At 44.4% G+C, this 16,934-nt stretch overlaps 1 protein-coding gene across 1 annotated transcript in view; it reads left to right on the top strand.

Annotated features, from left to right (window-relative positions):
- Positions 1-15,986, top strand: part of SYT9 (synaptotagmin 9) — a 246,322-nt gene extending 230,336 nt beyond the window's left edge. The window contains exons 7-8 of the mRNA XM_055282565.2: positions 13,517-13,646; positions 15,762-15,986. Of these exons, the coding sequence (XP_055138540.1) occupies positions 13,517-13,646; positions 15,762-15,871 (240 nt within the window). The 3' untranslated portion in view covers positions 15,872-15,986. The remainder of the gene's footprint in view (positions 1-13,516; positions 13,647-15,761) is intronic.
- The last annotated feature ends 948 nt before the right edge of the window (positions 15,987-16,934 follow it).

Here is a 16,934-nt window from a genome sequence, read left to right as displayed (position 1 = left end):
TTAAGCCAGGGCTGAAGCTGGTGTGCCTAGGACACAGGGTGCCATATCCCAAGGCTGCACAGAACAGCAGGGGCCTTGGGCCCAGCCCATGAAACTAGTTTTTCCTCCTAGGCCTCCTGGCCTATGATGGGAGAGGTTGCCACTAGGATCTCTGACATGCCCTGGAGACACTTTCTCCATTGTCTTGGCTATTAACTTCATCTGCTCCTCAGTTATGCAAATTTCTGCAACCAGTTTGAATTTCTCCCCAGAAAACTGGTTTTTCTTTTCTACCACATGGTCAGGATGCAAACTTTACAAACCTTTATGCTCTGCTTCCCTTTTAAACATAAGTTCCAATTTCAAATTATCTCTTTGTGAACACATATGAGAGTATGCCTTCAGAAAAATCCAGGTCAACTCTTGAATGCCTCACTGCTTAGAAATTTCCTTAATCAGATATCCCAAATTATCCCTCTCAGGTTCAAAGTTCCACAGATCTCTAGGGCAGGGGCAAAATGCCACCAGTTTCTTTGCTAAAGCATAGCATGAGTGGCCTTGACTCCAGTTCCCATAAGTTCCTCATCTCCATCTGAGACCACCTCAGCCTGGACTTCATTGTCCACATCACTATCAGCATTTTAGTCAAAACCATTCAACAAGTCTCTAGGAAGTTCCAAACTTTCCTACATCTTCCTGTGTCCTTCTGAGCCCTCCAAATTGTTCCAATCTCTGCCTATTACCTAGTTCCAAAGTTGCTTTTAGGTTATCTTTATAGCAGTACCCTTCTCTGCTGGTACCAATTATCCCTCCTAAAGGACTACTTCTATGTGTGAAGCCTCAGTGGGACCCATTGCCCCTCAGTGGGCCTTTTCTGGCTTTGAAAAAAAAGACTCCAGCATGGTCTTCAAGTCTTCTGATGTTTATATAAAGAGGACAGGTCCTTGTAGAGGTGTTTATATAAGTTAGGAAAGATTCCCCCACCTACCTTCAATTTATGACCTTCTTTGACTCCAGGGAACAAGGAAAAATCACTAGTTTGGGAAAGGCAGCTTTCAGTCTTGAAGCTGTAATTATACAGGGGTTAATGACTGGGAAGGAAGATGCAACTTTTACTCACTACTTGAAATTATTCTAGTGCATGATCTCACTTCTTTGGGTTCTAATCCTAAAATATTTGCCCTATTCTGGTAATTGGACATAGTGGTGGAGACCAGCTGGCTCCTAGAAAGTACAAAGGGAACTCCACCCAGTTACCACCAAGCACAGTGCAGGTTGGAGACAGCCTTTTCCTGAAGTGAGGCTGAGGACCTGCTCTGCCACTGACCAATCCTGTGATTTCCAGGCCTCACCTTCCTAGACACTCCCTGCTGTCAGGGATCCTGCCCAGACACTTGTCAGCCCCTGGTGCAGCCAGGTCACGGCCATATCTGAGGGATAAACAGCACTGCACCTGTGACTATACTTGGCTTCTACCCTTCTGGGCTTAAGAGGACTTTGGCAATCCCCAAAGGACTCAGACACAGCATGACCATGGGAAACCCCTGCCTAGAACTTCCTGCCTTGGCCCAGCCCATCGCTGGTTTTTACATAATGGTGCTTGGCATTTCTAGGCCACTGTACACATATACACACACAAGCACAAATGCAATTATTGTGCAGGAACAGCTGCAAAGAGGCTGGTGCAGGGCTCCATGTCCTTCCCAGGCAGAAGAAAGTGGCTGAGGGGAGCATGGTCCTATCACAGCTGGGAGACTAGACTTTGTGCATCCCTTTATAGAAAGAAGCTCTCTGAATTTCTCTAACAGAAATTGCTACACGGGAATGCCAGAGATAAGGCACCTGCCTACCTAACACAGTAGCTTAGTCTTCTGAGAAGCCTCCTGTCTCCTTTGATACCTATGACCCTCAGTCATGGCAGCTCCTCCATCACTTTACCCAATATGAGGATGGATGACACTCACCTCCATAACCCAGTCTGCAGCCAAGAAAGTGTCAGTAGAGGTGACCCCACCTTTCCAGGCCCATCATATGTGGGTCAAGAAAGGATCATGTCCAAGACTACAGCATTAATGTTTGATAAGGCTTCCATTTCTATTGAAAAGTTGTCCTTCACCTGCAGTGTTTGCAACTGATTGCCAGCCTGAGGAACACTGGGCAAGACCAAGATGCATCACAGCGTGGTGGACAGAGCCATGAGCTGGGGCTGGGTCCCAGAGCTCTGCTCCTGCCGCTGAGGCTGAACCACCCCTGCTGGTCACAGTTTCTTCTCACATGAGGAAGGGTTGGCCTACTATGTTCTATGCTTTTCCACCTCTGGTGTCTGTGTGTCTGTGAATCTAGGGAATTGCTTGTGCCCAGCACTGAGGAAACCGGGCACCTGGGGTGGGGTCCATGCAATCCTAGACACATACTGCCAGAAATCCAAGCACAGGCTAACTCTGGAGGGGAGGCTTTGGTGATTTCCACTGACATCAGCCATCTCTTTACCCCCTCCATTGTTTCTTAGTTTCCTCTTCAATGGGTTTTCATTTTTAATAAGTGGAAAGGAATTTGACTTTGAGATTGTCCTGAAAGCCCTTGTAATGACCAGTGATGTCTAGCATGGATTATAAAACCACAACTGGCCCTCTAAACAGAGGAAATTCCATTTTGAGTTAAATGCCAAAATAAGTTCTTTCAATATACCCTAAAGAGTTCACCACAGTCCTACAAGTAAGCCAGATGGATGAGAGGGGGGCAGCAGAAAGGAGAGCCTCCTGGATGGGGAGCTTGTGCACAGAGAAGCAGCTATTAGATGAAGAAAAGACCGAAAGACAATCTGTGTGGCCAGTTCACATTTGGGGCAGGAAACTGGGACCCACAGGGAGGGTGCTGGGCCCCTCCTGCCCTAGCCTACTTCTTTAAGAACCAACCTGTGATCCCTCCCCTAGGGCAGTGATAGAAATCTTCATCCTAGGAAGCTCATGCATCTGTCCCCAGTTCATGCCACTCTGTGCTTCTGAGAACATCAAGACAGAGGTGTCTGGAGTATCAAAAGCAAGAACCTTCCTTCTCCACACTGCATGGCTCACACAAGCCAGTGCTGTCCACCCACCAGACCTGTGTGTGCACCGGACTGAGACGTGGATTTCCAGGGTCTGATGCTCTGTTGACTGCAAGAACCATCATGCTTGTATCTCAGCCTATGTTTTTGAAAATCAAACTACCCATTCCATTATCGATTTAGTAAGAATATCAATCAGACTTATTGGGTGAGGAAGGGAGAAGGGAGAAGGTTTGTGGGCAGTACTTTTTCTAGATAGAATACGTTCTCATTCAACTCTAAAAAGGAAAAGGACTAGTACCTTGGCCATAGTCAGATGACTACCTGAAAACCCTCTGGCCTTTAGTGGCTAAAGGCTCTGAAACCAATAGTTTGCACAAACATTGACCCAATATTGGATCTAGGACACTGAACAAAAATCACCCAAGGAGGAACTCTCTGGGAACAGCAGGTAACCCCTCAGCTTTATGTCCTAGGGCTCCATTCCCACCAGAAAAAAAAATGCTTATAGAACCCCAGAGACCTAAATTGGGAACCTGTGCAGCATAGACCAAGGGTATGTCCTATCCTGGGGAGACACAGAGCCCGGAGAAGACCCAGCCTTCCCACCCATGCCAGCCAGCCCTGGCCCTGAGGTGTACTTCCCTTCACCTGCAGGGAAGAAGCCCTGTGCAGGTGACCATCAAGCAACATGACATCATATCCTGGCCAGCAAGCCTTCTCCAGCTGCAGCCACACCTTCCATACCTCCAGATTCACTAATCCACATCCCACCCCCATCAGCAGCTCTCAGTAATCAGTCCCCTTCCCTGTAACCTTCCCACTATCCACTCCCAGGGCCTCCCCAAGCTGTGTGGAGGTAAACAACATTTCAGAAGCCCTTGGCAGAGATATGGTTACCAGGTGCTGAAGAAACAGAGACTCAGAGTAGGCCACCTGAGCCTACCCAGCCACACCTGGCATACCCGGCATTTGGCCAGTGCCAGTTAGGACCAGATACTCAGCCTCCAGGGACAATAAGTTCATGGGAAACTTCCCAAGTGAGTTCAAAAGCCAAACCAGAATGATCACAGAGAAAGGTGTGAGCATTCTAGGGACCCCGGCACACACGGTTATTTTAAAGAGCAGAGTGAGGCCATTCCACCAAGTGCATGTGGGGCAGGCAGCTGTCCCATCCTGGGGGCTGTGGGAAGGCAGGACCAGGCTCTTCGCTTCAGGCAGAGAATGCACCACTGCTAATCACTGAGAGATTTCGGACCACAGGGCATTTCCAGTAAAGCATAGGGAGTTGAGGGAGAATGTTCAGAACTGAGAAGACTAGACTGTGCTCTGAGTAGACCGAGGCTAAGAGTGAGCAAAAAGGGTAAGAAGAAGTGAATGGCTAGGTGCAGTAGCAGATGCCTGTTGTCCTGGCTACTCCTGGAGGTTGAGGTGGGAGGATTGCTTGAGCCCAGGAGTTCAAGGCTGCAGTGTGCTATAACAGCACCTGGTAGGAGCCACTGCATTCAAGCCTGGGCAACATAGTGAGGCTCCACATTGAAGAAGAAGAAGAAAGAAGAAGAAGGAGGAGAAGGAGGAGGAAGAGAAGGAGAAGAAGGAGGAGGAAGAAGGCGGAAGAGGAAGGGGGAAGAGGAGGAGGAGGAGGAAGAAGAAGAAGAGATTGGAGGAGGAGGAAGAGGGAGGAGGAAGAAGAGGGAATGGGGGAAAAGTTGGCATTTTGGGGAACTTCTCACTTATGTCAAATCATAGGAAGCAGAAGAGACTAGAACCCCTTCTATGTCCACCATGTGAGAATATAGTCAGAAGTCTGCCATCTGAAAGCCAGGACAAAGGTCCTCACCAAATCTGCCAGCACCTTCATCTTGGTCTTCCTAGCCTCCAGAACTGTCAGAAATAAACGTTTTTTGTTTAAGCCACCCAGTCTATGATATTTTGTTATAGCAAAATATAACAAAATGGACAGACTAAGTTGGTGACACAGCAAATTGTGTGTGGAGACAGGAGGTAACTAAATGTATATCTGACAATAATTGGAGATATCACAAGTATTTACATATGACTGTCATTTTTGACAGTCAATGTAACAATGTAAACAATGTCGACAGCCCCTAGTTTTACGGGGCCTTCTAGAGGGCTCTCTCCTGACTCCCTAACACAATTAATTGAAGATTTTTAAATGATTCCCCAAATACATCATTATCCACTAGAAAAACATCCACTTGCTTCAACATCCTCTTGCCCAAAACTTCTCAGTCAGAAAACTGTTCTTAATATCTAATTTAAACTCCTTCTTCAATACATCTATTCCTTTTATTCCAACCTGAAGCAGAATTTAATCATGAAATTCCACAGATTGCCCCCTATAACTCCACTCTCACATCTTTCTCTTTTATATAATCCAAAGATTTGAAAAGACAAGAGTAGACAATAAGAAAATGAATATATCTGGGAGAACATTACAGTACTTAACAAAGAACACTGCTTCGTGCCCACTCAGCACCTCTCACTCATGTGACCTCACAACGGGATTCTCTTACACTATTTTCTGAGTGTGTGTGTGTTCTAGTAATTGTAAGTTCCTGAAAGGCAGAGCCATGTCTTCTAATTTTCATAGCACGTTGGCTCAAGAAGTCAATAAAGACATGTAGCCATAAGTTGGCACACTTATTAAAACCATTCTTATTCTTTACATTCAATAAAACCAGACTCTTAAGGACTCTAGCTCTGATTTTCATACAGACTGACAGATACTAACTCTGAAATTTGTAACAATTAATTTGGTATTTGAAGCCTGCCCTTCTTCATTCAGTGCCCTCTCCCTCACCCCAAGTGGTCTGCATTTGGGAGGTGTGATGGTCCTTACCAAGGTCTCCCTGGACAGTCACCACGGAGTCTGGAGGGTTTAGGTTCATCTTTTACTGTCTCTGTGGGATGGGGGAAGGTGGAAAGGAGATATTTCCTCCTTAAATGGTGGAAGGGCCTCTCAGATTTCATGTGGATTATAATACGATTTTGATAGTCTGGAAAAAAAACTCTTTACAGACTAAGAAGCAACAAGATGATCCTCAAACCCTGAAAAGTCCTTTCCAATCTTCTCTGTCAAACTTCTATTCTTCCCTTGGATGCAAATGCATGACAGAGCCTGTAGTGAGCTGCAGAAAGTGTTGGGAAGAACCCAGAGATGAAGAGAATAGAGACTTCCAAGAGAGGGTGTAGTCAAACATCCACCCCTGCCTATCCCAGTGGGTAGGCAGGTCTCTACTGGAGTCATGGGGTGGTGTGTCCCCTACTCATTGCTAAGACCCATGAACTTGGAGGAGAGAGTCCAGGGGCCATGATCTGGAAGGGGCTGAAGCGAAGCAGAATAACAAACCCAAATCCAGTTCTAGATCCTGCTACACAGGAGAGCCAAGGCAAGTCATGGAAACAGGTTATGATCCCAGGAGAGAGAGAGCAGCTGAGTGAGCAAAACAGGGGGCAGCCTCAAATGATTTCTGAAGCGTAAGTCTAAACCTAATGCCAAACAGGGCTATTTCACCTGCTCGGAGTCTCAGCATGAGAATTAGCTTCCTTTATTTACAAAGATTGGACAGAGACAGGGAAAGGGAGACAGAAAATATAACAACAGACACAGGAACTCAAAATCCCTAATTTTCCATAGCCAGTAAGTACCAAGGCAGACATTTCTATATACTTAATAATCTCTGAAAGGTCCCTATACATGATACAATAGCTGATATTGTGGATATCATCTATGACATTAAGAAATGGCTTTGAAAAAGTAAGTTTGAAACACGCTTGGGAAGATTTCCATGAAAATATTTAAAGTTAAAAAATGTTTTGGCATCAGTTTCCGACCTTTTGGCTAAGATCAAGTGTAAAAAATGTTTTGGTATTTTCCCAAGGGAAAAGGAATCTCATGTTTTCTGTAAATTTATTTATGAGGAATGTCTCATAGAGAAATGAGATGACACATCCACGGTATTGCATGGTTTGTAAATATAACATTACCAAGAGCCTTGTCTTCACAGGTATGTGGGATAGGCTGAACTAGAGAAATCACCTCAAATCTCTCCAGTTTGCTAAGGGCTAGAGACAAATGAGCCCCTCAAAAAATATATGATTTGGGGTCTGTACTAAAATCTATTAAGTGGGCCCCAATAATAGGGCTGAGGCACTTACGTGCATCCATGCAAACTTCCAGGTGTCTTTCAAAGAGGCCATCCCGTGATACAACCTGGTTGCAAGGTGAGGGAGGGATGAATTATATAAACGGCCAGTTCTGGAGGCAGACATAAGCCCAGGCCAAGAAGAAATGTACCGTTGGTTCAGGTGTTAGTCCAGGCAAGGGCGATCAAACAGGGCTGCAAAACTGAGTAGGAGATACATTGCAAGAAAAGCAGGCGGCCAAGATTGGATCTGGAAGAGGCAATGCTCAATGTTCAGTGCTTACAGGGAGCCTCGCTGGTCAGAGCTACTTTTTTTGTTTGTTTGTTTTGTTTTTTTGTTTTTGTTGAGATAGAGTCTCACTCCTTCTCCCAGGCTGGGGTGCAGTGGTGCGAACACAGCCCACTGTAGCTTCTACCTCCCCAGCTCAAGCAATCCTCCTATCTCAGCTTCCCAAAGTAGCTGGGACCACAGGCTCACGCCACCATGCCCAGCTAATTTTGCGATTTTTCATAGTGATGAGGTCTCACTTTGTTGTTCAGGATGATATCAAACTCCTGGGCTCAATCAATCCTCCTGCCTCGGCCTCAGAGCAACCTTTAAAGGGCTGTGTGTGTGTGTCTCCCTCCATAAGGAATGTAACGCATACTCCCTCCTCCTTTGCCTGTTGATTACTCATGTTATAGATCTTAGCTTAGATGTAATTGCAAAGACTTCCCTGAGCCTGAGAAATCTACACGTTCTTGGGAAGGAATTGGCAGACAATCAAGGCTCCTAAGCAGGGTAATTACACAATGAGGTTTGCATATTGGCTCCTTCACTCCGGCTACAATGCTGACACTAGACTTGAAGGGGTCAGAAGAGAGCCTGTTGTAAACAACGCAGGATCTGGCCATTAACCTGACTCCCTTTCTTTCCTCTCATTCAATCACTAAGCAAGCGCTGGCAATTCTACATTCTAAATATTTCTCAAAGGCAACCAGTTAGCTCTCCACTGACACAACTCTAGTTCTGGCCCTCATCATTCTCTTTTCAGATCATTCTCATAGCCTCCTAATCCATCTCCCACCTTGAATTTAGTCTTGCCCTCCAATCCGTCCTTCATCTGGCCTCAAGAGAGACCTCTGTAAACACACATCTATTTATGTGCTATTCACTTGAAACTCTACTTGCTGTCTCATTGTTCTTACCATAACACCTAAAATGTTTGGCATGTCCTACAAACTTGGCAAGGTCTGGCTTCTGCCTAACCTACTGAAGTAGACACTGTAGTGCATCGCCCAAATTTACTCTTTAGGAGGACATTCATTTCCCAGCTGTGCAAACTATTAACAACTCACAGCTGAGTCCCTTTCCAGGCATTGCCCTCATCCAAAGAAAAGTGCCTCACTCAAGATTATCTACTCTCCCTCCTTGGGTACAGCTTTCATCCAATGACTGCTTGATGCGGGAGTGCCAAGGTCTGTTTCCCTTGCCTCAATTTGGGACATATCTGATGGGCCCTCCTATCTCCAGAGCCCCTCATGGGATCAGTTGAGGCCTGTGTTGCAACTGCATGGCAGTTTAACTTCTCTCTTTGCCCAGTCATGCATCCTTCACTCCCCACAGGTGTTCCAGACAGCACACCTGAAGAAACATCATGCATGTAAATTGGTCTCAGACTCTGTTTCCTGGAGAGTCTGACCTATGGTACCCTCCCAGCAGCATTACTCGGACATAGAAAGTTCATATGGAACTTTAACAGTTCCTCAAGTCCACTGAGCTCTCTCTGCTGTATGGGTTTTTGCACAAGCTATTTCTTTTCCCTAGAGCATTTCCTACCTTTTTCCTATTCACCTTCATGTGTCAACTAAGATGTCACCTCCTTTAGGAAGTCCTCCTGATTCACCAAGCTCAGGTGCTCTGCCTTTATGTTGTCCTGACATTTAGTACTACCTCGTCAATGCTTAATTAGACAAATTATAATGCATTCTATTTATGTATCCATGTGTTATCTCCCCTGCTAGACTACATCTTTTTTTTTTTTTTTTTTGAGACCGAGTATCTCTCTATCGCCAGGCTGGAGTGCAGTGGTGCAATCTTGGCTCACTGCAATCTCCACCTCCCAGGTTCAAGCCATTCTCCTGCCTCAGCCTCCCGAGTAGCTGGGACTACTCCCGAGTAGCAGGTGTGCACCACCATGCCCAGCTAATTTTTGTATTTTTAGTAGAGATGGGGTTTCACCATGTTGGCCAGAATGGTCTCAATCTCTTGACCTCATGATCCGCCCACCTCGGCCTCCCAAAGTGCTGGGATTACAGGCATGAGCCACCACGCCCAGCCTAGACTACTTCTTCTAAGGGTGAAAGAAATATGTCTATTGTTTCCATCATTGTATCCCTAGTGCATAGCTCAGTACCTGGAACACACTAGGGACATAATATGTATTAGTTTGCTTGGGCTGCCATAACAAAATACCACAGACCAGCAGCTTAAACAACAGAATTTTACTTTCTCATGGTTCTGAAAGCCAGAAGTCCCAGATCACGGTGTGGGCAGGTTTCGTTTCTTATGTGGCCTCTCTCCTTGGCTAGCAGATGACCACATTCTTGCTGTGTCCTCATATGGGCTTTTCTCTGTGCACCTACATCGTTGGTCCAAATTTCCTCTTTGTATAAGGGTACCAGTCAGATTAGATTAAAGTCCACCCTGATTGTCTCATTTTAACTAAAACACCTTTTTGAAGACCCTAACTCCAAATATAATTACATTTTGAAGTCATGGGGGTTAGGGCTCTACCATATGAATTTGGGGGCAACACACTTCAGCCCCTAATAGTTCTGTTTCTTCTCTTTCCCCTTCCACATTGCTGTCTGTCCCAGAGGCAGCAAGCCCACAGCTCTCACCAAGCACCAATGCCCAGATTAGCCTTCCCCTCAAATTTCCAAGATTCAGGCTTCAACATGTTACAGGTATTATTCTGTCTGGAATGGGGTCAAAAAGGTGGCAGGAGGACTTGAAGAATTCACTAGTTACAAAAGAGAGAGACCTTTCAGGCTGAGGAAACTGCATAAGCAAAGATACCACATGTTACATTTCATGGGGAGTTTGGGGACATTAGATGTGGCTGTTGTGGAGGATGAATGTGGCAGATGCCAATTGTTGAAGGAAGAAAGGTTGATCGAGGTTATACTGTAAAAATCTTTCATTTTGGCATAAAATCAGCCAACACTTTATCTAAAGAGATGAAGATAGGGAATTAGAGGCTGTTCCAATCACTCATGCAGGAAACAATGCAATTAACTTGGTAAAAGGTTGGAAGATTTGAAGATGACTTAAAGCAAATAGCTATCAGGAAGGGGGAAGCAGGAGAGGCATGACAAATATAAGATGAAGGGAAAAATAGAGGCAAAGAGAAAAAAAAAACAGAAAAAGGAGGCATCCTGTTCATATCTAAATGATGAATTATAATATCCTAGAAGGGATTCTGCTGAGTGGGGTTTTGCATCCTCAAAAAGGCAAAGTCTCCTCCAGACTTTGCTGGAGTTGACTAGCATCTCTCAGCAAAGGGAGGGAGTACTGGAGGCAGAGAAGGCTCTAGATATCAGAAGGTCGGTTAATGTGGAGGCACAGCAGCAAACAGAGCCAAGAGGGATGAAGGCAGCAAAAATTTCCAAAAGAAACTGGAGATCTGGATGTGATCAGCTTCAGGGGGCTAACTGGGATGACAGAATTGATATATCCAGCTCTTTCTCATTTAGAGAAAACAGTCAGCTCAGGCCTGGCTTATAGATTAAGGACCAGTCACCTGGATCCAACCATACAGAGGAAATAGTGGTGGATATTCAGGAGCTTATTTCCCCTCTCAGGATACTGGGGTAGAAAAGCAGAAGGATCAGACACTTGCAGAGGAGAAAAGAGAAGTCACTGTGCTTGTTCACTGTCCTGGCTAGTAATAGCAACGGTCAAGGCGAGAGGTTAAGTGTAATGAAGATAGTGGAGCTAACTGATTTTGTCCAACTGCAGGTTTAGGTGCAGCAGGCCATCTTTTTCACCCTTACCCACCCGGCACCCACTGAGGAGGGACTGTTCTAATAAAGATGGCTTCAGTAGGCCACCGTGAGTCAAAGCTGGGTCTGTCTCCAAAGTGAGTTTGTTTTTTCTTTATGAAACCTCTGGTCACGAGAATACGAGAGTTTCCACTCTGGTTCTGAACTACGGGTCATCAATCATAATGGGTTATGGGTTCCAGCTGTGAGATTTGCTGTCCCTGTTTGGGATTACAAAGAGTAAATGAAGCTCTCCAATTAAGACCAGGTGTGGGCAGTCAGAGCCGAAAGGCCAGGAGTGTCCCTCTGAAGAAGGTGGTGACCGCAGAGAAAGCGATGCTGGGCCTGAATCACTGGTGGGCAGAGATGGTGCCTGCCAGGCCTGAGCCAAGCTCTTTGGAGCCCACTCCACAGAGAGAAGAGCAACAGCAGCCCTGAAAGCACCTCAAGGACTTCTGCTGCAACCAAGGCTTCCCACTGCATTTCCCCCTCACAGACTCTCCAGTAATTCTTTAAACTCCGTAAGTGTGGCATGTGTATTTCATTGAAAAAGTAATGTAAGCATGCTCTTGAAAACCCAGGAAAGAACTACCCACACCACCACCACCCAAAAGTTAATTATGATACAATCAGAGTTTTCCTCCACTGGACCTTATCCGTCTTAGTTCACAGTCTCAAAGTTAGGACTTGAGGCGTTTGTGGAAGTAAATCAACTAGAGCACCTTTACTCTAAGACTTTATTCAAAAATGCTAGGCATGAGTAATTTCAGAGAGAATATTCTCACTTGGAGAAGGAGCGTGAGCCAGGCAGAATTTTTAATAAGGATTTAGGAGGCAGGGTCAGCTGAAGTTCAACTGGTTTAGGGAATAGTGCATCGATGGTTCTCAGAAATATGAGGAATTGTTTCTAAGGATGAGGAACTACTGTTTGGGATTTTTACCAAGAGGGTGAGGAGGAATAGTTAGGAGCTGTGGCCATATGGAAGAAGGGTGGGGAGAAATATTACTGGGGATAAGGAAGTTTAAGTGCCACCAGTGGAAAATTCTCAGTCTATTAGTGTCTCTTTTAAAAAAATTTTGTGGATACATAGTAGGTGTTTATGGGGTACATGAGATGTTTTGACAAAGGTATCTATTAGTGTCTCTTGTGACGACCAAATGGAAACACAGGCCTTCTGACTCCTGGAGAGTGTTCTTTTCACATCCCGTAGATGCCCCAACCTTTCTCACTTTGGCAGGTGATTGAGAAAGAACCCCAAGGTGTCCTGGCCTTTCCCATGGAAAGACAGGTTGAGATAAGAAGAGGGCTGGACTGCACAGACAAATTCAAAGATTTTACCACCTTGTCCTAGGGTTATAATTTATTTTCAACTGGACCAGGGCCTGCAGGAGTTTAGTCCTACATATTTCTGGCCTGCAGCTACATGAAGGGAATTCTGCCTCTAGTGATTGAGAAAACTCAAGGATTTCCTTACAAAGGAATTTCACTTTTTGATGGCTTGACTCTGGAAGCATCACTGTATTGATTGTTGTTGTTCCTCTTAATCAAATTATTCTCAGCTCCATCCTGAGATGTTTCAGCTGTCAGCCTGGATGGCCAGGCCTGTAGCCCATTGTACCTTTCCGCCCAAGGGGCGATGCAGCCCTGTGCACTGGCTGTTCAGAGATAGTGGTAGATCCATGTTTATTTTTCCTGGCTGTGCCTTTAAGAGCTGCAGGAATGTGAAGGGAGTCTGGATGAGGGGTGGGGTCTCCCAACAGGACTTCTGGGAAAAGGATCCTCGGAATTTTTGCCAGAAACTAAACTGAGATTCCAACTTTGAAAAGTTGGGGGTGGTTTGTGTTGGGGAAGGCCTGTGATTGGACTGCAGGATCCACTAGGGAGGAGGAAAGCAAAAGTAAAAAGGAAATAGCTGGGGGAAGGGAACGGGGGGAAGCCATATTCACCCCCCACCCCAACGCACACACAATTAAGCCAGGAAGCGTGCAACCACTAGCCTGGGGAGGGTCCGCATGTGTCAAGGGTGAGGGCAACAGATGCTGGACCCAGGGAGCTCTCTGCCACAAGTCAGTCTACAAGTCCTCAGGGACCAACTTGCCAACAGCTGGACTTGATCACTAGCTGGCAAACTGAGCTCATGTATCGGGTGGAATAACAAGCGGACTTTGCTCTCATCTGTGCAAAACGCTGTCTTTAGGGGATTTGCCACAGCAGTGGATAGAAAGCAGGAGACCACCACCGGAACCCTTGAGAAGAGCCACAGCATAAGAGACTGCCCTGCTTGGTGTTTTGCAGGATGATGGTGGCCCTTCGAGGAGCTTCTGCATTGCTGGTTCTGTTCCTTGCAACTTTTCTGCCCCCGCCGCAGTGTGCCCAGGACCCAGCCATGGTGCATTACATCTACCAGCGCTTTCGAGTCTTGGAGGTAGGTGGCATCTCTACACCTTGGATAAGGAACAGGCTTCCCAGAAGTACCTTATTTTACCCATGCTTCTCTATCTACTGGGCTGTATTTTTCCCAGATAGCAAATGACACATTGCCAAAGTTACACTTTAAAATGCTCATAGTCTGGCAGTTTAGAGCCCAACTCGAGTCCAGTGTGCTATTCCCAGACCTTAAGCACAGTTGCACTTTGTGCTCTGATTTGGCAGTTTGTCTCATCTGTAAAATGGGGATAATAGTAGAATTTATGTTGTAAGGCTATTCTGAAGATTTAATCCATAGCTAAAATACTGCCTGGCATAATGGTATGTATCTAAAATGTTATTATTCACCGTAGTTCATTTTTAAAAATATGAAACTTAAAAATGTTGGTTACTTTTTCTTCATGTTTTAGTGTTTCAGGCTGATAATGGATTTCAGCTTTTCTTTTTGTATTTTATGATAAAACATTAGGTCACTGTAAAAAGTCATGATATCAATGTACTGAGAAGTCTTAGTTTCTTTTGCTGAACTGGATTTGGATTTAGAAATGAGCAGATTTCAGCCAAGTTAAACAGAAAGAAAGCATTCGGGCTGCCACCTCATTAAAATGTGCAAAACCCAACATTTTGGCGCCTGGACAGGCTCCCAGGGACAAATGTAACCCTCCACCCTAGCCTTTGCCACACCCTGGCATTGATTATTCATACTTAATGACTTGCTTTTGTACAAGCTAAATTGATAAATTATTTATCTTCTTTCAAAGACATTCTTATTGCTAATAATTATTTTCTACATTTTCCTAAAAAATCTTCATGTCCAAATTATGTGTTCTTCTAGTTACAGTCAGGGTAAAGTAATTCCACACAGCAGGCCAAATGCATTTCCTAAGGGCATCCAGCCAACAGGTTGGGGCCTGAAGGCAGTGGATGAAGTGTTCCCAGACCAGTGGCCTCTTGTGCTTCTTCACTTGCTCCCTCCTGAGCCTCACCTTCTTAGAAGTGCCAGAATGATGCTCAGCCAGGATCCCTCTGCATTTAGCACCGACTTGCCTTGGGAGTAAAGCCAGCCAAATCCCTGCAAATTGTCTTTCAATACCTTAAGAACTTGTCAAGGGTATAAAGTACAGACTAATCCTTTTATAGCTATGAATGTGGATTTGAAAAAGACAAGGATACGATCTGTATAGATCTTCCCACCCCAGTCCTGACCTGAGTGAAGCCAAGTCGCAGGTGGCAGTCACTGTTGGCCAGCGCAGACACTTAATAACACAGTGGTAGCATTCCCAGCCTGAGAAGCCAGTGTCGGAGGGGTAGGAAAAAAGAGGGTAGGGATTTAAGGACTTATTTTGGGTCTCTCTTTCTGTCTTTCTCCCTTCAAAATACATAGCCTTACATATTGCTGTTTGGAGCATATATTTTTACATTTGTGGACAGCATTTTGATAAACCATGCCAAATGAGCTTTAAGTAGACATTCTCTTTGACCAAGCAATCCCATTCCCATTCATTATTATTTTGTTCAGCAAATATTTATTGAGTAGTATTATGTGCTTGGCCCTGTGCCAAGTGCTAGGGATGGATATTCTGGAAATCTACCTTAAAATAATCTGATGAAGATGTAAATACAAAGGTGGTTTTTCCCTTAATAATCTGATGAAGATGTAAATACAAAGTTTTTTTCTCAGCATTGTTTGAATGACAAAAATTTTAAAACTGTGTAAATGTACCTCAAAAAGAGTCTAACAGAATAAATAATGGGATATCAACTCAATGGAATGCTCTCATTAAAGTTATGATATAGGTATACATTAATTAGTGTCAAAGTATGTTCACAATATATCTTCAAGTGAAAAAGATGATACAAAACATCTAGTAAAATCACATTTTAAAAATATATATTTACATATGTATGACTAAATGCTTGGGAAAACTTTTAAAAACTGATATACTAAAGTATCAATACTACCTTTGAATTTAGGAATTATGGGAGATTTCAATTTTTCCCATATTTGATGATGTGTAATTTTCTAATCCTTTTCTATAAATGATAGCTATTTATATTATTTGGGTAATTTAAATAACAAGCAATAATTTGCAAATTTATTTTCTGACTGAAGCAAGGGCTGGAAAAATGTACCCAAGCAACGAGGGCATACATTCAAGAATTCCAAGAGTTCTCAAAAAATGTATCTGTCATGCTGGGAAGATGTCAGACCTACACAAGTGAGTACAAGAGTGCAGTGGGTAACTTGGCACTGAGAGTTGAACGTGCCCAACGGGAGATTGACTACATACAATACCTTCGAGAGGCTGACGAGTGCATCGAATCAGAGGACAAGACGCTGGCAGAAATGTTGCTCCAAGAAGCTGAAGAAGAGAAAAAGATCCGGACTCTGCTGAATGCAAGTAAGAAAACTGCATCTTTTCCTAGCCCTTCTAGGGACTATCATGCTCAGAAACACACAGACTCAGAGCAGTCAGGGAGCATCATAGAGTAATGAGAGTAAGAACTGAAGGTGTACTTTTGTGTGCATTGCTGAGAGAGAAAGCTATACAGAGAACAGGTGTCCAAAGGGAAATCCATTCTCGCAAAGCCATTCTTTCTTTCACACAGAGTGCCTAAAGACTCCATAGAAGGTCAAGGCTATAGTGCCAAAGGTCAGCCCAAGGAGACCACCTCCTGATAAATCTTGGTTTGGTGGAGATGTGTGGTCCCAGATTTTTTCAGGGAAAGTGGCAGTTTGGTGGATTCTACATCCAGTACCCAGGGTGTAGATAGCATCTGCAAATGTACCAAGAAACAGTCTTAAATTGGAAACGGCAACAGCCAACCCTCAGGGCTGGGAACTGCAGTGAATTACTATTGTGTGTGCTGTCTGAGATGGTGATATGCATGGGATGTGGTCTAATCTTGTGGTCCATCAGAATCACTTCCAGGCCATTAAGAATAATGTGTCGCAGCTCAAATTATAATAAACAGTATCAGGCAATAAACACACAAATGACAAAGAAAAATTTTCTGTGCCTGAGTCTATTTCATTAAAACAATGGGGGAGACAAAGCTCCCACTTCAGAGTTTGTATTCTGAGATGTTTTCATTGCAAATAGGGACTTTATTTACATGTTAATTACGTCTGTTCCAATTCAAGAACCTCCATCAGGGAAATGACATATAAGCTGAGTGCCATCATTGTGCTAAAAGTTTCACATACCTTCTCAATGTAATCCTTCTAAGAACTTCATGGTCACTATAAGGAAAAGGGTCTTCCTAAATGAGGTGACACTTGGTC

Source organism: Symphalangus syndactylus, chromosome 6, assembly GCF_028878055.3.
Source record: "Symphalangus syndactylus isolate Jambi chromosome 6, NHGRI_mSymSyn1-v2.1_pri, whole genome shotgun sequence".
NCBI classification, from domain to species: Eukaryota; Metazoa; Chordata; class Mammalia; order Primates; family Hylobatidae; genus Symphalangus; species Symphalangus syndactylus.
This window is presented reverse-complemented; position numbering and strand designations above follow the sequence as displayed.